At 40.9% G+C, this 25986-nt stretch overlaps 5 protein-coding genes and 1 long non-coding RNA gene across 6 annotated transcripts; 4 read left to right on the top strand and 2 right to left on the bottom strand.

Moving 5' to 3' along the window:
- Nucleotides 1-859: 859 nt before the first annotated feature.
- On the top strand, nt 860-2479 carry LOC126582127 (F-box/kelch-repeat protein At3g06240-like). The gene has a single exon (XM_050246144.1). It carries the CDS (start codon nt 1253-1255, stop codon nt 2336-2338), a length of 1086 nt encoding a protein of 361 aa, XP_050102101.1. The 5' UTR covers nt 860-1252; the 3' UTR covers nt 2339-2479.
- A 1402-nt stretch (nt 2480-3881) lies between these two features.
- Nucleotides 3882-5180, top strand: LOC126633989 (uncharacterized). The gene is made up of 2 exons (XM_050304487.1): nt 3882-4015; nt 4463-5180. The coding sequence occupies exons 1-2, from the start codon at nt 3882-3884 to the stop codon at nt 5031-5033; spliced, it is 705 nt and encodes a 234-aa protein (XP_050160444.1). The 3' UTR covers nt 5034-5180.
- Nucleotides 5181-7460: 2280 nt separating this feature from the next.
- LOC126633988 (uncharacterized) lies at nt 7461-8075 on the bottom strand. Its single transcript, XM_050304486.1, has one exon. The coding sequence runs from the start codon at nt 8073-8075 to the stop codon at nt 7461-7463; it is 615 nt and encodes a 204-aa protein (XP_050160443.1).
- A 4343-nt stretch (nt 8076-12418) lies between these two features.
- Nucleotides 12419-13458, top strand: LOC126582136 (uncharacterized). The gene is made up of 3 exons (XR_007609277.1): nt 12419-12754; nt 12838-12935; nt 13111-13458. It is a non-coding gene; the product is annotated as an uncharacterized LOC126582136 (long non-coding RNA).
- Nucleotides 13459-22397: 8939 nt separating this feature from the next.
- On the top strand, nt 22398-23656 carry LOC126582128 (F-box/kelch-repeat protein At3g06240-like). Its single transcript, XM_050246145.1, has one exon. It carries the CDS (start codon nt 22548-22550, stop codon nt 23625-23627), a length of 1080 nt encoding a protein of 359 aa, XP_050102102.1. The 5' UTR covers nt 22398-22547; the 3' UTR covers nt 23628-23656.
- A 1532-nt stretch (nt 23657-25188) lies between these two features.
- On the bottom strand, nt 25189-25986 carry LOC126633987 (F-box/kelch-repeat protein At3g06240-like). Its single transcript, XM_050304484.1, has one exon. The coding sequence runs from the start codon at nt 25984-25986 to the stop codon at nt 25189-25191; it is 798 nt and encodes a 265-aa protein (XP_050160441.1).

Below are 25986 nucleotides of genomic sequence, written 5' to 3'. Positions count from 1 at the left end.
CATATTACATATTTTACAAATTTGATCTAAAAATTGGTCATCTAGCACTACTCATTCAGACAATCTCCATCTTCTTCAAAACTATAAATCAAGATGAGAAAAACATGAAGATATATATGAACTAAAATGGCAGCACCGGCAGAGAGAAAGAAAAACAGAGCAGCAATAGTTTTTCACGAAGAGACATTGTTTTAGATTGATCTTTCTTGGCATTCTCCCAGTACTTAGGACAACTCCTACGACTACAGGGGAACGACATAACAACGGCTCTAAGCCGTACATGTGGCAGAGCATCTCATGATCCAAAATATTGCAAATTACATAAACGAACTTCAAACTTGACAGCAAAAATAGAACCAAAGTATTAAGATGGCGTATTCAATTGAAAATTTGAGAGATTTTAATAGATTTATAATTCTATAAAATTTTATGGAGTTTAATTGATTTGTAAATATTTCATGCAGAATTTTGATTCAATTCCCTTGAAATCTTATGGGCAGAGGTGTGATTTATAAATACTTAAAATACATTACAAAATCTCTCTAATTCTCTCGAATTACTCAACTTTTTCAAATTCTTTAAAATTAAGTTCTAATTGAGCATACTCAAAATGTTATAAACTGCTTTAAAATCCTAATTGAATACCCTTGAATTTTTAAGTATTTAAATTAATTATCTTAAAATCATGATTGAATACATTTTAAAATTTAGAGAATTACTTAAAATCCTAATTAAATACTCCTACATTCATTAAAAGAATTAAAATATCTCAAAATCTCATTTGAATACACTCCTTAAATTTAACACGATCATTCAGCAGCGAAGGCAAGCTGACAACCGATACAAAATCAAAGAAAAAAGACCCCGCCAGAACGTAGAGGCAAACAAAGGTTGAATATGAACGAAGCCACCATGGGAAGACGGTGAAGCGGATCAGCCCCTGAAAACCAAGAAGTGGGGGTTCTTTCAGTCTGGACGTGGATTCGATCATTCAGTGTCTCTTGGATGCCCGCATTTGCTTGATTGATCAACAAGTAACAGTTAGGGTTTCGAATTGAAACTCCGTAGGCATACTTGAGGTATGATTTACTTCTCGGCATTTATCTGATTACGTTGTTCGACTGGATCATCCAAGAACTGTTGCGTGTTTCATGAGCTTTTCTTGATTTGGGTTTCTGGTAATGGTGCATAGAATTGTCGTTTCAGAATGCTTTGTATGTTCTGGTAATTAGGCCTTTTGTTTAGCTTCATTATGTTTGACCTTAAGTATGAAAGAAGACGAAGAAAAAAACATATTCCAGAAGAAATCTGGTTTGAAATCCTTGCAAGATTACCTGTGAAATCTCTTTTACGGTTCAGATGTGTCTGCAAATCTTGGAACACTTTAATTAGCAGCCCTGGTTTCAAAACCGCCCATCTCGGAAAAAATATAATGCGAGATTCATACGATTATCTTCTTATCCGCACTGCAAATTATCGCTTTTCGCTCTACTGTCGGGATACAGTTGCCAAGTGTTTGGATTTAGAGCTTCCGGAGCAGGAGAATATAAGTTTACGCATTAATGGTTGTTGCAATGGATTGCTTTGCCTCTCTAAGCATTTAGGTCGGTGTTTGAGGAATCCTATATATCTATGGAACCCATCAATCAGAAAATTCAAGAGGCTACCGAAAGGCCTTATTCAGCACACAATCCGTTTCGATGCAACTGGATTTGGGTTTCACAGTGGCGAAAATGACTATAAGGTTGTGAGGATTGTGAGGTTTCTGGGGAAGAAATGTATCTTCGAAGTTGAGGTTTACAGCGTTAGATTGGATGCCTGGAAACGAATTAGCGCAGTTCCTCCTCTTTCACCTAATGTCTCGTCTTTCAACACTAACGCATTTGCATACACTGATGGTGTTGTGTACTGGATTGTATTTGACCATTCTCAGCAGCGCTCTTCCATCCTTTCTTTTGATTTCGTCGGTGAGGTTTTTCAAAAGATTGTGCTTCCTGATAAGATGGGCAAAGGCATAGAGTTTTTTCACACCAGTATTGGCGTGTTTGAGAGATTAGTTTCTATGTTCCATTACAGACAAGATGGGAAGGATTACTACTGTGACATATGGGTTCTGGAAATGGAGACTTGGAAAATGATCCGCACGATTATTTTTCCAGAACGTGGATGGATAACGTGGCCATTGGGTTTTAGAGCAACTGGTGGAGTTCATATGGTTATGCTAGGTGGAGATTTCATTTTGTATGGTCCTGAACCACGCCAACTCAACCCCCTTGGAATTAAACTTCATGATGGGTACGTCAATGCTTATAGTGAGAGTCTGATTCTTCTCGATTGAATTCTGATTTCTGTGTAGTGAATTCTATTTTCGGGTGTTGTAAGTCGTAATGTGCCTTCGGAAGAATATGTTTTAACACTCTTTTCTCGCAGACTCTGTCTTTGTTGTGATATAATCCGGGGTTATGGAGTATTTTGCTTACTGCTATCTTCTCTTTGGTTGTTTGAATTTGTGTTTTTTTCTGTTTAGAACTTCTTTATTAACTTTGTTCCTCTCTACGTTGCCTCATCTCTTACGTACTTCGGGTTTTTGCCTGAACTTTTCTCTCTTTAATGAAGTTCGAATAAGCCCTCATTGTGAAGGCGTATATCAGTCACCAACATGAACTCACGATCGATTTTGAAGTACAACTACGGTTAATGATTTAATACTCTTTCTTTTAGCCCCATACACTCCTATATATGAGTGCAAAAAACAAAAATTGGAAAGTAGTCGATTTGGTGTGTAAATCGCTAAAAATGGAATGCATAAATTGCAAGATACAAATAATCATAAATACTATCCTTTTAGTGTATTAGTAAAACATTCATTTTTACTTACCAATAATGCTAGAGAGATTAAATTTTTTAAATTAAATTTACAAATCAAATGATGTGGCACTAATAGAAAGTAAGCATGTTAATCAACGGATTTTTGTCTCCCTAGCATTACCATTTACTAAAACATTTGAGTCGATTACACAACACCAAACCAAACGTACATTTTGCTAAAGATATGCATGCATATATAATGTGACTCAGGACTAAAGTCAAAATTAGACTTCAGTTTGAGTAAAATTAGACTCTCAATATAGACATCAACATAGGCTAAGTAGTCACAATTCAAGTAACCCTAATTTGGATGGACTTGACTTGGGATCAAATAAAACCAATTCTGGGTGATCTGGATTGTCGCCTTTTATAGCCAAATGAAGTCTGCCATTTGCTTCCATCCCTAATTAATGGCCATGGTAGTTTAGAGTATGGAAAAATAATTGTCTGCATCATTTTCCAAGTATCCACTTCCAAAACACTTATGTCACAGTACAAGCCAAGCCAGTCTGTTCTTACTTGGAACAAGGAGATTGAGTTCTCAACCACTTGAATACCGATGTCAGTGGGCATTCGACCGTTGTCTCAGGAAGCAGAATCTTTTGAAAAACCTCGCTGCCGAGATGAAAAGTAAGGGCTATGTTGAGATGGCTCCTTTGTGATCCAATAGACAATTCCGTCCAGGAAAATGCACTCAGATTGCAAAAAATTGACATCGTTTGAAACAGGAGGCACCGCGGTAATTGTCCTCCAACAATTCAGTCTAAAATTGTAAACCTCAAACCCAAAGATACTATTGTTGCATAGAAACATCGCAACCCTCACAACCCTATAGTCGTCAACCTCACCATGAAACCCAAACCCTAGATGAACGAAAACAGTTATATGTTGAAGGATATTGGGAAGTTTTTTTCAATTTTCTGATTGATGGGTTCCATAGATATACCGGACTCTCCAAGGTCATAAATGCAGAATTAGAGATGGAAACCAATCCATTGCACGAACCATGAACGATGAAACCAAAATCATGGCAAGGGAGCTCTAAATCCAAACGCTTGGAAAATGTTTCAGCATATAAGAGTGACAAGCAATTGCTCATATCAGTGTGGATTGTTAAAGATCAACACCAACCCATTAAGATTAATCGGTATAAAAGAACTAGATTGTTCTAATTCAAACATGCATGAAATTATTCTAGAAGATTCTATAATAGGATTTTGCTAGAAAACTCTATCAGTGGTCGGTGCATGCATATTAAGAAAATGCTAGACAATTCTAGCAAGTTGTTAAGACGGTGGTGCATGCATATTAAGCTAGAATCTTCTAGCAGCATGTAATAAAAGTCGGCTACTAAGGAGGTTTTGTAAGTCGGTGGGAGTGTGTGTATGATCATGAACTGGAAAGTTCTAGGAGTAACATAAGTCGGCAAACATGCCTATAAATATGTATGTATGTGTGCTGTTAAGCTTGTAACGAAGTAGTAGGCAATCAAGTGAGAGTGCGAAGCAAGAATAGTCTGGTAGGAGTGTAAGTGATCTAGAGTTTGTCTCTAGAAAGTGAGTGAGTGTCATAGCTTCTAAGTTGTGTCCTTGAGAGTGTGTGTTGTAATATTTTGTGTGTGTAATACAAGTAATTTGTTTACTTGTTTTGTCTCTCCAACACTCTTCCATCCTCTTTCACCTAATGTCTCGTCTTTCAACACTAACGCATTTGCATACATTGATGGTGTTGTGTACTGGATTGTATTTGACCATTCTCAGCAGCGCTCTTCCATCCTTTCTTTTGATTTCGTCGGTGAGGTTTTTCAAAAGATTGTGCTTCCTGATAAGATGGGCAAAGGCATAGAGTTTTTTCATACCAGTATTGGCGTGTTTGAGAGATTGGTTTCTATGTTCCATTACAGACAAGATGGGAAGGATTACTACTGTGACATATGGGTTCTGGAAATGGAGACTTGGAAAATGATCCGCACGATTATTTTTCCAGAACGTGGATGGATAACGTGGCCATTGGGTTTTAGAGCAACTGGTGGAGTTCATATGGTTATGCTAGGTGGAGATTTCGTTTTGTATGGTCCTGAACCACGCCAACTCAACCCCCTTGGAATTAAACTTCATGATGGGTACATCAGTTCTTATAGTGAGAGTCTGATTCTTCTCGATTGAATTCTGATTTCTGTGTCGTGAATTCTGTTTTCGGGTGTTGTAAGTCGTAATGTGCCTTCGGAAGAATATGTTTTAACACTCTTTTCTCGCAGACTCTGTCTTTGTTGTGATATAATCCGGGGTTATGGAGTATTTTGCTTACTGCTATCTTCTCTTTGGTTGTTTGAATTTGTGTTTTTTTCTGTTTAGAACTTCTTTATTAACTTTGTTCCTCTCTACGTTGCATCATCTCTTACGTACTTCGGGTTTTTGCCTGAACTTTTCTCTCTTTAATGAAGTTCGAATAAGCCCTCATTGTGAAGGTGTATATCAGTCACCAACATGAACTCACGATCGATTTTGAAGTACAACTACGGTTAATGATTTAATACTCTTTCTTTTAGCCCCATACATTGGTGTGTAAATCGCTAAAAATGGAATGCGTAAATTGCAAGATACAAATAATCATAAATACTATCCTTTTAGTGTATTAGTAAAACATTCATTTTTACTTACCAATAATGCTAGAGAGATTAAATTTTTTAAATTAAATTTACAAATCAAATGATGTGGCACTAATAGAAAGTAAGCATGTTAATCAACGGATTTTTGTCTTCCTAACATTACCCTTTACTAAAACATTTGAGTCGATTACACAACACCAAACCAAACGTACATTTTGCTAAGGATATGCATGCATATATAATGTGACTCAGGACTAAAGTCAAAATTAGACTTCAGTTTGAGTAAAATTAGACTCTCAATATAGACATCAACATAGGCTAAGTAGTCACAATTCAAGTAACCCTAATTTGGATGGACTTGACTTGGGATCAAATAAAACCAATTCTGGGTGATCTGGATTGTCGCCTTTTATAGCCAAATGAAGTCTGCCATATGCTTCCATCCCTAATTAATGGCCATGGTAGTTTAGAGTATGGAAAAATAATTGTCTGCATATGGCAAGGTCTAGGAGTATGTGTATGATCATGCACTGGAAAGTTCTAGGAGTAACATAAGTCGGCGAACATGCCTATAAATATGTATGTATGTGTGATGTTAAGCTTGTAACGAAGTAGTAGGCAACCAAGTGAGAATGAGAAGCAAGAATAGTTTTGTAGGAGTGTGAGTGATCTAAAATTTGCCTCTAGAAAGTGAGTGAGTGTCATAGCTTCTAAGTTGTGTCCTTGAGAGTGTGTGTTGTAATATTTTGTGTTTGTAATACAAGTAATTTGTTTACTTGTTTTGTCTCTCCAACACTTGTGTTAGAGTTGTGTACTCTAGTTTTTCCTCAACATGGATGAGTGGATGATCACAAGAACTTTGTACGACATACCTTTTAAGATGGGCGTTTATGAAACTAGGGTTGTTAATTAAATTGTTCCAAGATCTGTAAACGCATCTGAACCACGTAAGAGATTTCACGAGTAATCTTGTGTTGGGGCTTAAAAAAACTTCACTATTTTGGAGATGTTTATCTCGCAAATAAGAATGCAACGCAGTTGAAATTTGATAAGCAAGAGAAAGAAAGAACACTCAAAGTATTACACAAAATTTTTATTCTCACACAAACTAGTACAAGAGGAAACACTCAAACACTCTTAGAAGCTTTGTTGCTTCTTCTCACTTCTCACTTGTCACTCTCACTTCTTACTACTTGCTCTCTCTTAGTTCACATAGCAACACAATCTCTCATATTTATAGCTGTGATTAAACAACTTACCAAGTCAGTGGAATTGGACTAATTAAATTCCTCTTAGCCACAAGTCTTGCAACCATTCTCTTTTTTCTACAACGGCTTTGAACTTCTTGAATGTTCCAAGTACCTCTAATTTCTGCTTCAAGAAATACACACAGGTTTTCCTTCAAAAATCATCAATGAAGAGAAGGAAATATTTTTTTTACCCAAAGAGCTTGGTTTTATTGGATTGCACAAATCAATGTGAATGAGCTTGAGTGGCTTCTTGGCTCTTCTGGTCAACTCCTTTGAAAAGCTTTTCCTAAACTATTTTCCAAGTAAACATCCTTCACAAACTTGATCAGGGCGATTGATGCATGGTAAGCATCTCACCACTCCTTCTTGGATAATAACTCCAATCCTCCAAAGTTAAGATGCCCAAAATGAAGATGCCAAAGCCATGATATGTCTTTGTAACATGTTTTGAGACACTTTGCGACATCGTTCTAGGGAAACATTCTATTCTTTGACATTTTCACTTTGGCAATTAATTTTCCTTTGTCATCTCTAAGAAAAAAGGCTATAATTTTTCATATGAATATCATAACCTTTTTCCAAGAGTTGAGCCAAACTCAAAATGTTGCTTTTCATATTGGGCACGTAGTAGACAATTGAAATGACTTGGTGACCGCCATTTTTCAGGGGAATAAGGATGTTGCCTTTTCCTTTTACTGGTATTTTGGATTCATCTCCAAAAGAAACATTGCCATTCATTGATTCATTGAGCTCCAGAACATGCTTCTTCTTCCACACATGTGGTTGCTGACACCAGTGTCAAGGTACCATATATAGTCTAGGTCTCCATCATTGTTCTGCCATGCTAGTAGCACAATGCCATTATCTTCTTTCTCTTCTTTCACATAGTTGACCTTTTCATCAAGTCTGTCGTTTGGAGCTCTACATTCCCAATCATAATGCCCAAACTTTTGACAATTGTAGCATTGAACTTGAGATTTTTCATACCTTAAGTTTGAGTGTCCTCTTCCACGACCTTTTGTTGAGCTATCTCCTCTTTCATAGTTGCTATGGTTGTTGAAATTCCAACCACGTCCACGTCCATGTCCACGCCCACGTCCACGACCTCGGCCATGACTTCTTTTGTATTGGCTTCTCTCGTTGTTGAAGCTTTCTTCTTTCTTATTTTGCTGGACTTGCGTCTTGAGGAGCTGCTCATCATTCCCCTGCCTCTTATTATGTTTGTCTTTATATGCTTGCAGTGAACCCATTAATTGCTTTATAGTAATTTCTTCCAAGTTTTTGGTTTCTTCAATTGCCACGACAATGTACTCAAATTTGGGGTCCAACGAGTGTGGTATCTTCTCCATAATTCTAACATGTTCTAACTTTTCACCGTTTCTTTTTAATTGATTGGAAACGGCTAAGACTCTTGAGAAATAATCAGAGATGGATTTAGACACTTTCATTTGTAGAGATTTGAACTCACCTCTCAATACTTGAAGACGGACCTTTTTCACTTGTTCGGCTCCTTTGTAAGAGGTTTGAAGCTTCTCCCATGCTTGCTTCACATCCTGTTTCACATCTGTAACTGAACATGGAAACTAATTTCTCAAACACACCCATACTGATGTGAATTATGCCTTCGCCTACTTTATCAAGAACCATAATCTTTTGAAAAACCTCACGGACGAAATCAAAAGAAATGATGGAATTACACTGCAGAGAAGGATCATATACAATCCAGTACCCAACACCACCAACATATGCAAACGGGTTAGTGCTGAAAGACAAGACATTAGGTATGTTGATGCACAAAATCAGCGAAGACTTTGGTACAACAGAAAGTATCAGGTTTTGTGACCTTCGCTTGGTTGCTTCGGTCACTAGTGAGGATAAGTACGTAAATGAATAGAGACAGAGAAGCAAACACAGGATGTACGTGGTTCACCCAGATTGGCTACGTCCACGGAGTAGAGGAGTTCTTATTAGTAGTGAAGGGCTTACACAAGTACAAAGGATCAAGCTCTCAATTTAGTGAGTTCTTGTGAATGATTTAACACAAATGGCATTAGCCAATATTGTGGGGGAATGACCCCTATTTATAGAAAAACTTGTAGCTTTGTCACATTGACATGTGTCATGTTATGATTGGTTCTTGATGTCGACACGTGCTGCGCTCTGATTGGCTTCTAATCTTGACACGTGTCGAGTAGTGATTGGCCTCCTGGTCGGAGGGGAACTCTTCTGGGTCCTTGACAGTATAGCGTTGGCCGGTGCTCGGTAGTTTCGGGATTGGTCAAGTATGGTACAAACAGTGCTCCCCTAAGTTCCCGAGTGAGGGAAACTCCTCCGTTGGGGACTTGCAAGATCCAATCCCTTGAGTAATCACGAAACTTCTAAGTACCGAAGTGTGGTCTGATCTTCATCTGCCTTTCTCTGGAAGTACCTTTCCTTCATCCGGGAATGGTGTATTTAGCTGATGTTGACGCACAAGGTAATGTATCAATTTCACTTGAAGCTTAGTTGTAGTTTCGGGCTTAGTCAAGTGTGATACAAACCCTATAGTAGGAGTCCCCCAAGTCGCCGAGCTAGGAGATCTGCCGAAAGAGGTGACAGACAAGGTAAGCAGTCAAACTTCCAAGTAAGCAACCCAGGATCAGAGGTTTGACTTCAGCTTCCGGTTGATTGTTCTCCTTCTCCTTGTCTCTCATTCAACTGCCAAGATAAGGAGAAGCAAATGGATAAGAGATGATATGAGATACTTTTGCTTTTGAAGAAGTAACTTTCCACAGGCTTATTCTTGAACTGTACTGGAGGGTTTTCTGGTGCCCTTCAGAGTATAAGGCCGACTCAAAAATTTGAGGGTCAAAACAAGTCCATCAAATCTAGAGTACGTTCGACCTTGATGATATGGGATACTTTTGCTGTTAACGGAATAATGAATGTGGTATGGAAAGGTGTCGTGCTGTAGTGATCTGTTTCAGATCACCGTTGAACCTTCTGCTTCAATCTTTTGCATGGCAGAAGTGGTGTGCAACCTTTGCATTTAAATGGTCCTTCAGAACATTCCTTCATAGTGACTCATCCACGCTTGGCAGCTTCAGTGTAAAGAGCCAATATCTGATCAACTGTCATGAGGTATTTGCCGGTGGAATTCGTGACCTTGACAGCAGTTGAGGATGAGTACTCGAGAGCAATGCTAAGTAAGCAACCAGGCAAAGGCTCCAGGCAGTCAGTTCCAAATTGGAGGTTTGATTTCAGGTTCCGACTGACTGCTCTCTTTCTCCTTGTCCTGCAGGTGTGGACAAGGACAAAGACAAAGATAGGGAGAAAGCATGATATGGGATACTCTTGCTTTCGACCCTGATGATATGAGATACTCTTGTTCTTGGTGTGGCTTATTTGCTGAGGTATTATCGGGGGGAAATAAAGCTGAGTATTTCGAGAGGTTATGTTGAGGGTGCCTTTTCGAATGCGAGAAAGGGTTGAGCATTTTTGCAGGTTTGCCTGTCCGTTGAGGAGGGAGGTCAATGTATATAGGGATTTCCCAATAACAAGTAGTAATGCTATTCCTTTACCCTTCTTGGTCACAGCAATGTAGTGTGAGCTGCCAGCTTCACGTGTTTTAATTTTGTCAGAGCACTTTGAAAAAGTGGTATGTGGTATCTGGAAAGCTGATGTTACGTGTGAAGATTACAGACAAGCTTTATCTAAGGAAATCTGGCTCTCGAAGTTCTGAGAGTTGTGCCTCTTCGGTTTTCGAACAAGCAATCCCGTCGAGGATCTGACTCTCGAGATTCGGAAAGCGGTGCTACTCCGGTTTTTGAAAAAGTAATTATGTTGGGAGTCTTTTCTCGAATGTGAGTAAAGGTTGGACGTTCTTGCCAACCTGTCTTGCCGCAAAACACGGAGGTCGACACACATAGGGACTTTCCAGTTGTCAAGCAGTGGTGCTGTTCCTTTACCCTTATGGGTAATAGTAGGGTAGCTGGAACTTCGAAATTCTCGTGCCTAAACTTTGTCAGAGATCTTTGACAAAGTTATATGTGGTACCCGAGGAGTTGATGGTGCATATGGAGAGCGGTGATTGAACAGTAAGATTCACGTGCTTTCTACTTCACCAGAAATCTTCGACAGATTGCCCGTAATTTCCGCAAAGCTGAGTGTGCATGTGACAGGTGCTGACGAGGCTGAAAAAGCAGGTGCTTCTTCGATTTCTGAGATCGGCCCTCGTGGTCTCTGAGCAGCCCAGCTTTTGAGAAAGCAAACGCCTCTTCGATTTCTGAGATCGGCCCTCGTGGTCTCTGAGCAGCCCAGCTTTTGAGAAAGCAAACGCCTCTTCGATTTCTGAAGCTCCGTCGAGTGCAGATTTTTATAGAGGCTGGCATTAAGTTCCACAGCACACTTGAATCTCTACCAGTAGAAGCTCATTTCTTGCACTTCTAAGATCTTGATTTGTCTGACCTCTTCCTTCTTCAACACATTTGAAAATGTCTGGACCCTCCGACCGTCGTTTTGACTTGAACCTTAGAGAAGAGACAGCCACGCCTTCTCCAGACAATATATGGCGCCCATCCTTCATATCCCCTACTGGTCCTCTTACCGTTGGGGATTCTGTGATGAAGAATGATATGACCGCTGCAGTGGTGGCCAGGAACCTTCTCACTCCCAAAGATAACAGACTACTTTCCAAACGGTCTGATGAGTTGGCTGTTAAGGACTCTCTGGCTCTTAGTGTTCAGTGTGCAGGTTCTGTGTCTAATATGGCCCAACGCCTATTTGCTAGAACCCGCCAAGTTGAATCATTGGCTGCTGAAGTGATGAGTCTCAAACAGAAGATTAGAGGGCTCAAGCATGAGAATAAGCAGTTGCACCGGCTCGCCCATGACTATGCTACAAACATGAAGAGGAAGCTTGACCAGATGAAGGAATCTGATGGTAAGGTTTTACTTGATCATCAGCGGTTTGTGGGTTTGTTCCAAAGGCATTTATTGCCTTCGTCCTCTAGGGTTGTACCTGGTAATGAAGCTTCAAATGATGAACCTCCAATGCCTCCTCCTTCTGGGGTTTTGTCAAGTACTGAGGCTCCGGATAACCACCCTCCGGTGCTTTCTCTTTCTGGGGCTCTACCGACTGCTGAGACTTCCCCTAAGCAACCTTTGTGAAGGCTCCCTTTTGTTTGTTTATTTTGACTCATGTATATGTACATATTTGTGGCTTATCGAAAATATTAATAAATAAGCTTTGCTTCATTTCAACATATTGTGTTAAATACACCAAAGCCTTCTTCATAAAGTTCTTTGAATTTTTGCTTTTGTTGAAACCTGTATTGTTGAAGCTTTGTGAGTGAAGCATGTAGTTTGAGGTAGTGTTCCCTTAATTTCCCGAGTGAGGAAAACTTCTCGGTTGGAGACTTGAAAAATCCAAGTCACTGAGTGGTTGTGAGACTGCCGAGTATCAAGGTGCAGTAGCATATGGTGGGAGTCCCCCAAGTTTTCAGGCGAAGAGAGTTGCCGAATGAGGTGTCTCGCGTGTTACTAATTTGTCAAAGTAACGAATCCTTGTTTCGATGTCACACATTCGTATATGCTTTATCTAAAAATATTTCCAACTTTTGTGTGTTTGATGCTGCATGCTATTGACTAGACAAGATCAAGTGCAATTAGTAGCTTTTCTCTCTTTTTCATCTTTTCTTTGGTGGAATTGCTTTTCGTTTCCACTAGTCAGCCTGAGTGGATGCAAGATAACACCTTTCTCTATAGCTCAGATTGCAAAGTCATCTTCATGAAAGTTTTTCCTTATCTTGTGAACTACAACATATCCAAATTTGAGATCCATCGGAGTAGTACAACTTCAGAAATTCAAGTATGATGAGTAACTGTTCATCAATGTTCTGTTAATCCGTCAGACTTGTTGTGAGCTTCGAAACTCCATTTTCTCTTGTTCAGATCAACATACTTTCTTCATCGAAGTTGTTCCTTAACTTGTGAACTACAACATATCCAAATTTGAGGTCCCTCGGAGCAGTATAACTCCAGAAATCCAGGTATGATGAGTGACTGTTTATCATTTGTCTGTCAACCCGTCAGATTTGTTGTGAGCTTTGAAACTCTATTTTCTCTTGCTCAGATCAGCATGCTTTCTTCATTGAAGTTGTTCCTCAGCTTGTGAACTACAACATATCCAAATTTGAGATCCCTCGGAGCAGTATAACTCCAGAAATCCAGGTATGATGAATGACTGGTTATTATTTTTCTGTCAACCCGTCAGATTTGTTGTGAGCTTCGAAACTCCATTTTCTCTTGTTCAGATCGGTATGCTTTCTTCATGGAAGTTGTTCCTCATCGACTCTTTAATAACATATCAAAAATTCAGGATGAACTAACGGTTAAATATTTCCAGATCTTCGAAACATCACAACAGCTTCGAAATCTGCAAGAAGCCGACTATCATGTTTGGAGCTTCAACACTGTAATTTCCGTCGCTCAAACAGAAATGGTTCCTTCTTGAAAGTTGTTCATATGCTCAAGAACTATAGGGTGTCTAAAATTCAGCTCCATTGGAGAAGAGCAGAGGTTGCAGAAATTTGATAGATGAAAGGAGGCGGAAGAGGGAGAGAGAGAAAAAGTCTCTTGGGTTGGATTTCTATTTTGGGGCAGATTCCAATTTTTGTAGCACCTTCATTATTGATGAATTGCTTGTACTTTTGTCCATTATGAAACTTGGGACTTTGGCTTGTTGTTGGATCTATTATAATATGTTTGGGAACATATATAAGTGAATAAATAAGAAGGAAAATTTTGGGCCCTTGTGGGTGTAAAACAAAAAATGTTTATGTTTACCCAAGTGTTTTTGTACAAGTTCAAGGGCATCTTGGGTTTTGTGAACAAAATTTGTTTATTTGGAGCAAGGTTTTGTGTTGAAGCTTTGTAGGTGAAGCTTTGGTGTTGAAGCTTTCTAGGTGAAGCTTTGATGGTGAAGCTTTGTAGATGAAGCTTTGTAGATGAAGCTTTCTAGGTGAAGCTTTGATGGTGAAGCTTTGATGGTGAAAGTATGTAGAGGGAGCTTTCTAGGTGAAGCTTTTTTAGGTGAAGCTTTGTAGGTGAAGCTTTTTTAAGTGAAGCTTTTCGGGTGAAGTTTTTTTTTTGGGTGAAGCTTTGTGGGTGAAGCTTTTTAGGTGAAGCTTTGTGGGTGAAGCTTTGGAGGTGAAGCTTTTCGGGTGAAGCTTTTTGGGTGAAGCTTTTTAGGTGAAGCTTTGTGGGTGAAGCTTTGGAGGTGAAGCTTTTCGGGTGAAGCTTTTTGGATGAAGCTGTTTTTTTTTTTTTTTTTTTTTTTGGCGCTTGACACGGTCTTCATTTGCTTGTTTTGTAGTGACTGTGGAAGACGGATTGCTTTCTGATTGAGAAGGGTTCCGGCATCGCTTGCTATGAATGTAAAAGAGTGAGGGCTGAGTTGGCTAAATTACCTCTTTATTGAATTCATTGCCAAATGGCCTTCATTACATAGGATGCCGAACGGCTATAGCTCAACACTTGTACATCGTGAGTCTATTTGTAGTAGTACTTCAAGTGATCAGCGTTCCATGGATGGCCAATGGTCTTGCCATCGGAGCTTCTAAGTGTGTAAGAGCCAGGGCGACTGATGCCAATGACTTCATACGGTCCATCCCAGTTTGGACTAAGTGTGCCTTCACTCGGGACTCTGTCGCAGAGTAATCTTTTCTTTAAGACCCAGTCTCCTATTTTGAAAGAACGAGGCTTGACCCTAGAGTCATAATAGTTGGAGATGCGCTGCTTGTAGGCGACATTCCTCAAATGAGCTTGGTTTCTGTGTTCCTCGACTAAATCCAAGTTGAGGGTGAGTTGTTTGTCATTTTCACTTTGAATGTAGTTCTGGACTCGGAATGTTGCTTGCTCGAGCTCAACAGGGACAACCGCCTCTGTGCCAAAGGCAAGTGAGAATGGAGTTTCTCCTGTTGAAGTCCGATATGAAGTGCGATATGACCAAAGAACTTGGGGTACAAATTCTGGCCAACAGCCTTTAGCTTTGTCCAAGCTGGTTTTCAAAGTGCGCTTGATTATTTTGTTGATGGCCTCAACTTGTCCATTAGACTGGGGATGAGCTGGAGAGGCAAAGCATAAGTTGATGTTGAACTTAGAGCAGAACAACCTGAACTTCTTGTTGTCAAACTGTCGCCCATTGTCAGTGACTATCGCATTGGGAATGCCGAATCTACAAAGGATGTTCTTCCACACGAAGTCTTCTATCTTTGCCTCAGTAATGGTTGCCAAGGGTTCTACTTCGGCCCACTTTGTGAAGTAGTCCACTGCAACGACTGCGTAACAGACTTTGCCCTTCCCTGCCGGCATTGGGCCGATCAAATCAAGTCCCCATTGGGCGAAGGGCCAAGGGCTGATCATAGGAGTAAGAGGCTCTGGAGGGGAATGAGGAATAGCCGCATATCGTTGACATTTGTCACATGAGCAGGATACTTTGATGGCATCCTGGTGGAGTGTTGGCCAGTAATATCCTTGGCGAAAAGTCTTGTGTGCTAGGGACCGAGATCCAGCATGATCTCCACAGACTCCCTCATGTATTTCCCGAAGGACGATTTCCGCCTCGGCAGGCGTAAGACACCTTAAGTATGGCAGGCTAAAACCTCGCTTATAGAGTTGATCATTGATGATCAGGTAGCGGGTAGACTTGTATCGAATTTGCTTAGCCTGGACTTTATCATTTGGGAGGGTGCCATGAGCAAGGAAATTATAGATCGGGGTGATCCAACTATCCCCCTGTTGTAAGTTGCATACTTCTGCGGCCATGGTGCTTGGTGTTGCCAACAGTTCGACATGAATTTTTCTTCCAATCTTGTCTTCCACAGCCGAGGCGATGCGAGCCAGGGCGTCTGCATGACTGTTTGCCGCTCGAGGAACTTGGGTGATCTGGTAGTGGAAGTGCTTGAGCAAAAGTTGTGTTTGCGCAAGATATGCTGCCATGGAGCTGTCCTTAGCATCAAAGTTGTTGGTAACCTGGTTGACCACCAATTGGGAGTCACTGAAAATATCAATTTGTTTAACCCCGAGGTGTTTGGCCAAACGTAATCCTGCTAGAAGGGCTTCATACTCGGCCTCATTATTTGATGCCTTGAATTTGAAACGAAGAGCATACTCCATTGCTACTTTGTCGGGTGTAGTCAAGACTAGTCCCGCTCCACAGCCCTGTTGGTTGGATGAGCCATCAACATACAGACTCCATGCTGGGGTTGTTGGTTCTATCTTCTGAGCTTCCGGGGGTAATGAAGCCACTGCTTCAGGTGTAGAAGCAATGTCAACCGGATATGTGAAGTCGGCAATGAAGTCTGCCACTGCTTGGCCCTTCTCAGCTGGCTTTGGTTGGTAGGAGATGTCAAACTCACCCAACGCTATTGCCCATTTGATCATTCGCCCTGAAGTGTCAGGACTTTGGAGTATCTGTCGAAGAGGATAATTGGTAAGCACGATGATGGAGTGCGCTTGGAAGTAAGGGCGGAGTTTTCGAGCAGACATGACCAATGCCAGAGCCAATTTCTCAATGTTAGAGTACCGTGTCTCCGCATCTTGTAAGGCTTTGCTAGCGTAGTAGACAGGTCGCTCAATATTCCCATCCTTTCGAATGAGAACGGAACTTACGGCTGAAGCTGATACCGATAGGTAGATAATGAGAATGTCTCCTACCTCGGGCTTGGAGAGTAGAGGGGCTTTACTCATGTACTCCTTGAGGTTTTTGAATGCCTCGGCACATTCATCAGTCCATGTAATGTACTTCCTACTTCCCTTAAGTGCTTTAAAAAAGGGAGCACATTTGTCTGTGGCCTTAGAAATGAACCTGGTTAAGGCTGCCACCTTGCCAGTAAGGCTCTGGATGTCCTTTGAAGTTACCGGTTCCTTCATGTCGAGGATTGCTTTGATCTTCTCGGGATTAGCTTCAATGCCTCGTTGGCTAATCATGAAACCTAAGAATTTGCCAGAGCCTACGCCGAAGGCACATTTGTTGGGGTTTAACTTCATTCGATACCTCTTCAAAATAATGAAAGTTTCAGATAGGTTGGTGATGTGTTGGTCAGCATGTTTGCTCTTGACTAACATATCATCAACGTAAACTTCCATGCTCTTCCCAATCTGCTCGGCGAACATTGAGTTGACTAGTCTCTGATAAGTCGCTCCTGCATTCTTTAGTCCGAAAGGCATGACTTTATAGCAGTATAGTCCTCTGTCGGTAGTGAAGGCTGTGTGTTCTTGATCCGAAGGGTTCATGAGGATTTGGTTGTATCCTGAGTAAGCATCCATGAAGCTCAGGAGTTCACACCCGGCCGTAGAGTCTATAAGTCTGTCAATAAGAGGAAGAGGGAAGCTATCTTTCGGACACCCTTTGTTTAGGTCGGTGTAGTCAACACACATTCTCCACAAGACCTTTTGAAGCAAAAGACTTTCTTTGGTCGGATTTTTCTTAACAAGGACCACATTTGCTACCCATGTCGGGTAATTGACTTCGCGGACAAAGCCTATGCCTTTGAGTTTTTCAACTTCTGCTTTCATTGCCTCGTATCGTTCAGCGTCATAAGATCTTCGCTTCTGTCTTACCGGCTTGATCTTGGGGTCAATACTCAAACGATGACAGATGACATCGGGAGAGATGCCTGGCATGTCCTCGTATGACCAGGCGAAGACTTCAGTGTTCTCTTTCAAAAAAGATATCAATGCTAACCGAAGGGGTGGTGACAATGTAGTGCCAATCTTCACCATGCGATCTGGATAATCTCTTGAGATAGGTACATTCTCCAACTCTTCAGCAGGTTGGGCTTGCTGGGTGAAAGAGTCATCTCGAGGATCATCGGGTTGATTGTTGCTATCAGGAAGATCCAAGTTCGCTTCATCTAGGCTGGTCTTTGTGACTTGGTCATGTACAGACAGGGTTTCCTTGGGTCCGGGCAAGTGTTGTTGCTTAACTGAAGTGTTGTAACATGATCGTGCACTAAGCTGATCTCCTCTGATGTAGCCGTTGCCATGGGGGGTTGGAAATTTCATCAACAGCATATGCGTGGATACCATAGCCTTGAGATCATTGATGCCTGTGCGCCCAAAGATGACATTGTATGCCGTTGGGCAGTCAACCACTAGGAAGTTAGTGGTAATGGTAGCCGTGTAAGGGCCTGTACCAATAGTAAAGGGTAAATGTATGCTCCCTAAGGGTTGCACGATATCACCGGAGAAGCTTATCAGAGGAGAAATCGAGCGATCGAGCAAGTGTTCAGCTACACTGAGTGCCCTGAAAGCTTTGGCAAACATGATATTGACCGAAGCCCCTGTGTCTACGAGGATTCGTCGAACATCAAAGTTGGCTATGTGAGCCTCCACGATCAATGGGTCGTTATGAGGGTAGATGATGCCTCTTTCTTCCTCAGGGTAGAAACATATCGGATCCCAGTTAGGCTTTTGATACTTCCCTCCCCTGATGTCTTCCACGTGAAACACTTGGTGACCAGGCCTCAGAATTCGTTCACTGTTTTTCATGGCCCTATTGGAAGATTCAGATATGGGTGTGCCGCCGCTTATGGAATATATGACATTCACCTGACGTTGGTTACGGTTATCCCTTTGAGGGTGAAGGAGGAATTGATCAATTTTTCCTTCTCGTGCCAAAGCTTCAATACGATCACGGAGGATGATACATTTCTCGCTATCATGGCCGTTATGCTCATGGTAGCAACAAAACATGCCCGCGTTATTCGGGGGCGTGTAATCTGGGTGCCTCGGCTTTGGCTTTGGTATCAGGTGAGTTATGCTGGGGTAAATGGCCGCGCATGTGGCATTCAAGGGCGTGTATGTCTCATACCTTGGGGTAGGGGGTATCTTGACGCGGGTTTGACCCACTGCATTGACTGCCTGGGGGCGAGCGTTATTGTGGCGATACCCTTGGTTATCGGGATAGTGTCCCTTACTCTTTTTACTGAAATGAGAGTGGTGAGGATGAAAATCCTTCCTCTTGCCTTGAAATTGATATGTCTGTTGATTCGGCGAAGCATTATGCAAGGCATGGGGAAGTGCCACTGCTGTTTGGAAAGTCGAGGTCTTCTCATTTAGGTGAGTCTGGCTTCCACCTCCCACTTGTTGATAAAGGATGGTTGTAGGGGGTTTCTCCTGATATGTCTTTGCCTCGGCGGAGGCATGGTTATAAGCCTGCGTCATCACCTCAGAGTAAGTCTTCCAAGTATTGGCATTGATCATGTATTTAAAGAAACAATCACGTAGGCCTGCCGTGAAGGCTTTGAGGGCAGTCTTGTCGTCTGCCTCGGCACACCGGGAGTATTCATGGCTGAAGCGGCCAGCATACATACGTAATGACTCGTCTGGCTTCTGGCGGATAGTGTACAGGTCATCTGCAGAGTGCAAGCGATCGGTTTGGAAAATGTGTTGGGAAACAAATAGTTTCCTTAATTCCTCAAATGAGTCTACCGTCTCAGGTGTAAGACGACAATACCAATTTAGAGCTCCGCCAGAGAGGGTGGAGGGGAAGAGAAGACATCGCTCTTCGTCGGTGTGCATCCGGTATGCCATGGTGGACTCAAAGAGGTTAAGGTGCTCAATCGGGTCCTCTTTTCCAGTATAAAGTTGCAAGCCAAGCTTTTGCTTTGTCTTTGCTTGAAGGGGGGTGTTGAGGATCCTCCTTGTAAGAAGGCCAGGCCTGGGTTGGTTCCAGTCAGGTATTTCAGCCTGACGTTCAGCCTTCAACTTGTTTACTTCCTCAAGAAGTTGTAGGACAAGGGGGTCCTGAGCGGAGTTATGTGCCACTGGAGCTTTCTTTCGTAAATCTCCATCTCCTTTTGGAATTAGGAAGGTTTGATCAAGGGTATGTGATTTTTCTCTGGACTCGCTGTACTGGCTTCCAGGGTATGTCTGTCGGAACACCTCTGAGTCCCCTGTACCCTCATGTCTCTCTAGGACTTGTTGCCCCTTCCCCAAATTGGTGGCCGGCTCGGGCCGTGGCAGGGGACCGAGTCTCTCAGAAATCCTTGGGTCATTGATCTTTGAGCTTATATGGATGGAATTCTCTCGACGTTGCTTCAGGAAATCCCGACAATCGCGAAAGACGGCTTTCGATCCTTCTGCCCCTTCAGCAAAGAGGTGTCTCCCTCCACTTCTCATGGTTCGGGTCGAAGCAACTGGGTTAAGAGAAGCCTCCTGTTGATTATCAAGTCGAGGGGTAATCTGTTCCCTATCAGGGATATCTATGTCGAATGCATGTGACCCTCCATGTTGGAGGGCACCCAGTTGATGGTTGACTTCCACGGGGGCAACAAGCTCGCGTGTCTGAGCTTGCCTAGCTTCGTGGAGTGTCTCGAAGAGCTTCTCATATTGCTCCTGGAGGACCTCATTCCTCATTGCTATCTTGTTGTTCTGAGCTTCCAACTCATCGACTTTAGCTTGAAGAAGAACTCGTTTTCCTTCCTTCTTTCGTTGTTTCGCACTATGTGCAAGGGGGGTGTCATTCTGTGTGCTGTGGCTTCCTTCGCTTCCCATGTTGGAGAGGGATGCCTGATCAAAAGAAAGTGTACGAATGATAGAAACCAGCTTGACACAGCTGAAGAGAGTAGGAATAAGTGTCGTTTCCCACAGACGGCGCCAAATGTTGATGCACAAAATCAGCGAAGACTTTGGTACAACAGAAAGTATCAGGTTTTGTGACCTTCGCTTGGTTGCTTCGGTCACTAGTGAGGATAAGTACGTAAATGAATAGAGACAGAGAAGCAAACACAGGATGTACGTGGTTCACCCAGATTGGCTACGTCCACGGAGTAGAGGAGTTCTTATTAGTAGTGAAGGGCTTACACAAGTACAAAGGATCAAGCTCTCAATTTAGTGAGTTCTTGTGAATGATTTAACACAAATGGCATTAGCCAATATTGTGGGGGAATGACCCCTATTTATAGAAAAACTTGTAGCTTTGTCACATTGACATGTGTCATGTTATGATTGGTTCTTGATGTCGACACGTGCTGCGCTCTGATTGGCTTCTAATCTTGACACGTGTCGAGTAGTGATTGGCCTCCTGGTCGGAGGGGAACTCTTCTGGGTCCTTGACAGTATAGCGTTGGCCGGTGCTCGGTAGTTTCGGGATTGGTCAAGTATGGTACAAACAAGGTAAAAGAGGACAAACTGTGCTAATTGTTTTCCAGGCATCCAATCTAATGATGTACACCTTAACTCCGAAGATACTTTTCTTCCACCGAAACCTCACAATCCTCACAACCTTATAGTCACCCCCAAAACCATGCTTGTTCGGCTCCTTTGTAAGAGGTTTGAACCTTTTCCACCACTACAATCATAATCACCACCAAAACCATAACCACAACCACCATCACCAACATTGCCACCATCATTGTTGCCGACACTGCCATCACCACAACTATAACCACAACTGCCACCGTTACCTCTATCACCATATTTACCTCTACGCCTAACCTCCACACCTCATTACTGGCACTACCATCATTACCATAGCCACCAGCACTGCCCACATCACTACCATAGCCACGTCACTACCATAATCACCAGCACTGCCCACCATTACTACTACCATCACTACCATAGCCACCAGCACTGCCCATGTCACCGTTGTTATCGCCGCCACCCCCACTACCATGTTCATAATCACAACACTTTAAAAAATATAGCGTACCAAACGCTAATTTTTTTTTACATCTAATTATTCTTAAAACACAACAAAAACAGTTTTTTCTTAAAAAGCACAACAATATCAAACTAACCCATATATAAGCTCACATGGCAAACTAAACTGATCCAAAGATGACACCCATACAACAAATACAAATCAGTCCAATTTGTTGGTATTCGGACCAAGATAATGCTAGAGAGATTAAATTTTCAAAACCAAATTTTGTAAACAATATGACATAATTGTTGATAATTAGATTATTAATAAGTGTTGATTAACGTGCTTATTTTTTATTGGTGACATATTGCATATTTTTCAAATTTGATTTAAAAAATTGATCATGTAGCACTACTCATTCAGACCATCTCCATCTTCATCAAAACTAGAAATAAAGTTGAGAAAAACATAAAGATATGAGCAAAAATGGCAGCAGCGGCACAGACAAAGAAAATCAGAGCAGCAATAGCTTTTCACGAAGAGACATTTTTTTAGATTGGTCTTTTTTGGAATTCTCCCAGTACATAGGACAACTCCTACGACTATAGGGCAACAGCATAACAACTGATCTGAGCCGTACATGTGGCAGAACATCTCATGATCCAAAATATTGCAAATTACATAAACGAACTTCAAACTTGACAGCAAAAATAGAAGCAGAGTATAGACTTTTAACACGATTCAGCAACCAAGGCAAGCTGACAACAACCGATACAAAATCAAAGGAAAAAGACCCCGCCAGAACGAACAGGCAAACAAAGGTTGAATGTGAACGAAGCCACCAAGGGAAGACGGTGAAGCCGATCAGCTCCTGAAAACCAAGAAATGGAGTTCGGGGTTCTTTGTGTCTGGACGTGGATTCGATCATTCAGTGTCTCTTGGATGCCCGCATTTGCTTGATTGATCAAGAAGTAACAGTTAGGGTTTCGAATTGAAACTCCATAGGCATAGTCGAGGTATGATCTACTTCTCGGGTATTTATCTGATTACGTTGTTCAACTGGATCATCCAAGAACTGTTGCGTGTTTCATGAGCTTTTCTTGATTTGGGTTTCTGGTAATGGTGTGTGGAATTGTCGTTTCAGAATGCTTTGCATGTTCTGGTAATTAGGCCTTTTGTTTAGCTTCAATATGTTTGACCTTAAGTATGAAAGAAGACAAAGAAGAAAACATATCCCAGAAGAAATCTTGTTTGAAATCCTTGTAAGATTACCTGTGAAATCTCTTTTACGGTTCAGATGTGTCTGCAAATCTTGGAACACTTTAATTAGCAGCCCTGGTTTCAAAACCGCCCATCTCGAAAAAAATATAATGCCAGATTCATACGATTATCTTCTTCTCCGCACTGCAAATTATAGCTTTTCGCTCTGCTGTCGGGATACATTCGCAAAGTATTTGGATTTAGAGCTTCCCGAGCAGGAGAATATAAGTTTATGCATTTATGGTTCATGCAATGGATTGCTTTGCCTCTCTAATCGTTTAGGTCTGTGTTTGAAGACTCCTATATATCTATGGAACCCATCAATCAGAAAATTCAAGAGGCTTCCGAAAGGCCTTATTCAGCACACAATCCGTTTCGTTGCAATTGGATTTGGGTTTCACGGTGGGGAAAAGGACTATAAGGTTGTGAGGATTGTGAGGTTTCAGCAGAAGAAAAGTATCTTCGGAGTTGAGGTGTACAGCGTTAGATTGGATGCCTGGAAAAGAATTAGCGCAGTTCCTCCTCTTTCACCTAATGTCTCGTCTTTCAGCACTAACCCGTTTGCATACGCTGATGGTGTTGGGTACTGGATTGTAGTTGATCCTTCTCAGCAGTGCTGTTCCATCCTTTCTTTTGATTTCGTCCGTGAGGTTTTTCAAAAGATTATGGTTCCTAATAAAGTAGGCGAAGGCATAATTCACATCAGTATGGGCGTGTTTGGGAAATTGGTTTCTATGTTCGGTTACAGACAAGATGGGAAGGATTACTACTGTAAAATATGGGTTCTGGAAATGGAGACTTGGAAAATGATCCGCACGATTGTTCTTCCAGAGCGTGGATGGATAACGTGGCCATTGGGTTTTAGAGCAACTGGTGGAGTTCATATGGCTATGCTCAATGGCGATTTCGTTTTGTATAATCCAGAACCACGCCAAATCAAACCCCTTGGAATTAATCTTCATGATGGGTACGTCGGTTCTTATAGTGAGAGTCTGATTCTTCTCAATTGAATTCTGATTTCTGTGTCGTGAATTCTGTTTTCGGGTGTTGTAAGTTGTGACGTGCCTTCGGAAGAATCTGTTTTGACACTCTTTTTTCGTAGACTGTCTCTGTTGTGATATAATCCAGGGGATTCATAGTAGTATAACTTTTACTTGTCTAATTGTGAAGCAATAAAATACAGTGCATAACGAACTGTTGCTTGTATGTTCCTTCTATGGTTTGAAGTAAGGCTTCTCAAAATTGTTTTGTTCTTTTTACTTTACTAAGGCCGCCCAAGATACGAATTTATCTTATCCTACCCAAGTACACGACATTCCGTTGGGTTTTTAGTGCACGGTGGACAATATTTATCGGGTACATTCAATATAATTTTAATTTTGTGAGCTAGTTTAGAAATATTCCTTTTTTTTTTTTTTTTTTATAAATAGGTCCAAGAACTACTTTTTGTTAAGTTTGTGATAACATTTAAAATTCTAAAGAATGTAATATCCTAAATCATAAGGATAAAATCCCATCAACTATGTTGTATTCAGTCTTTTTACTTATTTAATATACCTGTATTACAAAAAAAATTTGTCGACAATTTAACTATATTACAGATAAAATGTTTTTAGCTACCTATATTATAGATATTTTTTTACTTGTAATATACCTCTTCAAAATTAGTTGTATCTATCTTAAATATGTTTCACTTGAAATTTTTTATAGTATTCTTATGATATAGGTATTTTACAATTGGACCCCATTTAAAATATAGGTTGAATTTAAACCTAAATCTAACATTGCTAATAGTATTGAAAACCTTAAGCTTATAACTTTTTTTTTATTATTATAAACATCTTTCTACTGTAAATGCTACACTACGGAGAGGACGAGGAAGAACGTAGATGGTTTGAACTTTAGTTATAGTGAGATTAAATTATCACGTTTATATCTTTTTGTTTAATTTGTTTCGGTTTGGAACTTGTGTATTGACTTTGTTCCTCTCTACGTTGCATCATCTCTTGCTTTGCGTTTCTTCCTGGACATTTCTCTTAAATGAAGTTCGAACTTTCTTTGGATTGCTGACATTGTGAAGGTGTATTTCAGTCAGCAACATAAACTCACGATTTTGAAGTTAAACTATGGTTTGTAATTTTAAATTATTACTCCTTTTAGCCCCATAAACTCCTGAGTGAAAAGAAAAAAAGAAAGGAAAATATTCAATGTGAAGTGTAGATTGCTAAAAATGGAACGCGATTTACGTAATATAATAATAATCATAAGTATTTTTTTTTTGTCACTAATGCAAGGTACAATTATGACTAAAACATATTACTAAGTACTATTAATGTATCAACAAGACAATCATTTTTATAAAAAAAAAAATTAACTAATGATTACACAACACCAAACCGAATTAAAATTTTGCTAATGAAGCGTTCAAGATAGTCTACCAAACATATGCACGCATACATAATATGACTTGGAACCAAAGTCAAAATTAGACTTCTGTTGAGTAAAATTAGACTCTCAATATAGACATCAACATAGGCTAAGTACTTGCAATTCAACCCGATTCCAGTAACCCTAATTTCGATAGACTTTGGGATCAAATAAAACCAATTCTGGGTGATCTGGATTGTCGCCTTTTATAGCCAAATGAAGTCTGCCATCTGCTTCCATCCCTAATGGCCATGCTAATTTAGAGTATGGAAAAATAATTGTCTGCATCATTTTCCAAGTATTCACTTCCAAAACGCTTATGTCACAGTACAAGCCAAGCCTGTCTGTTCTTACTTGGAATAAGGAGACTGAGTTCTCAACCACTTGAATACCGACGTCAGTGGGCACTTCGACCGTTGTCTCGGGAAGCAGAATCTTTTGAAAAACCTCGCTGCCGAGATCAAAAGTAAGGATGGAAGGGCTATGTTGAGATGGCTCCTTTGTGATCCAATAGACAACTCCGTTCAGGAAAACGCACGCAGACTGCAAAAAATTGACATCATTTGAAACAGGAGGCACCGTGGTAATTGTCCTCCAACAATTCAGTCTAATATTGTAAACCTCAATCCCAAAGATACTTTTGTTGCATAGAAATCTCGCAACCCTCACAACCCTATAGTTGTCAACCTCACTATGAAACCCAAACCCTAGATGAACGAAAACAGTTGTATGTTGAAGGCTATTGGGAAGTCTTTTCAAATTTCTGATTGATGGGTTCCATAGATATACCGGACTCTCCAAGGTCATAAATGCAGAATTAGAGATGCAAACCAATCCATTGCACGAACCGTGAACGACGAAACCAAAATCATGACCAGGAAGCTCTAAATCCAAATGCTTGGAAAATGTTTCAGCATCAAAGAGTGACAAGCAATTGCTCAT

This window comes from Malus sylvestris, chromosome 9 (assembly GCF_916048215.2).
Source record: "Malus sylvestris chromosome 9, drMalSylv7.2, whole genome shotgun sequence".
In the NCBI taxonomy this organism is placed as follows: Eukaryota; Viridiplantae; Streptophyta; class Magnoliopsida; order Rosales; family Rosaceae; genus Malus; species Malus sylvestris.
This window is presented reverse-complemented; position numbering and strand designations above follow the sequence as displayed.

Coding starts and splice junctions, on each gene's coding strand:
- LOC126633988 (XM_050304486.1), bottom strand. CDS start 8,075: ATGGAGAAGATACCACACTCGTTGGACCCCAAATTTGAGTACATTGTC.
- LOC126633987 (XM_050304484.1), bottom strand. CDS start 25,986: ATGAGCAATTGCTTGTCACTCTTTGATGCTGAAACATTTTCCAAGCAT.
- LOC126633989 (XM_050304487.1), top strand. CDS start 3,882: ATGAAACCAAAATCATGGCAAGGGAGCTCTAAATCCAAACGCTTGGAA. Junction 4,016..4,462: donor CAACCCATTAAGATTAATCG/GTATAAAAGAAC, acceptor TGTGTCCTTGAG/AGTGTGTGTTGTAATATTTT.
- LOC126582127 (XM_050246144.1), top strand. CDS start 1,253: ATGTTTGACCTTAAGTATGAAAGAAGACGAAGAAAAAAACATATTCCA.
- LOC126582128 (XM_050246145.1), top strand. CDS start 22,548: ATGTTTGACCTTAAGTATGAAAGAAGACAAAGAAGAAAACATATCCCA.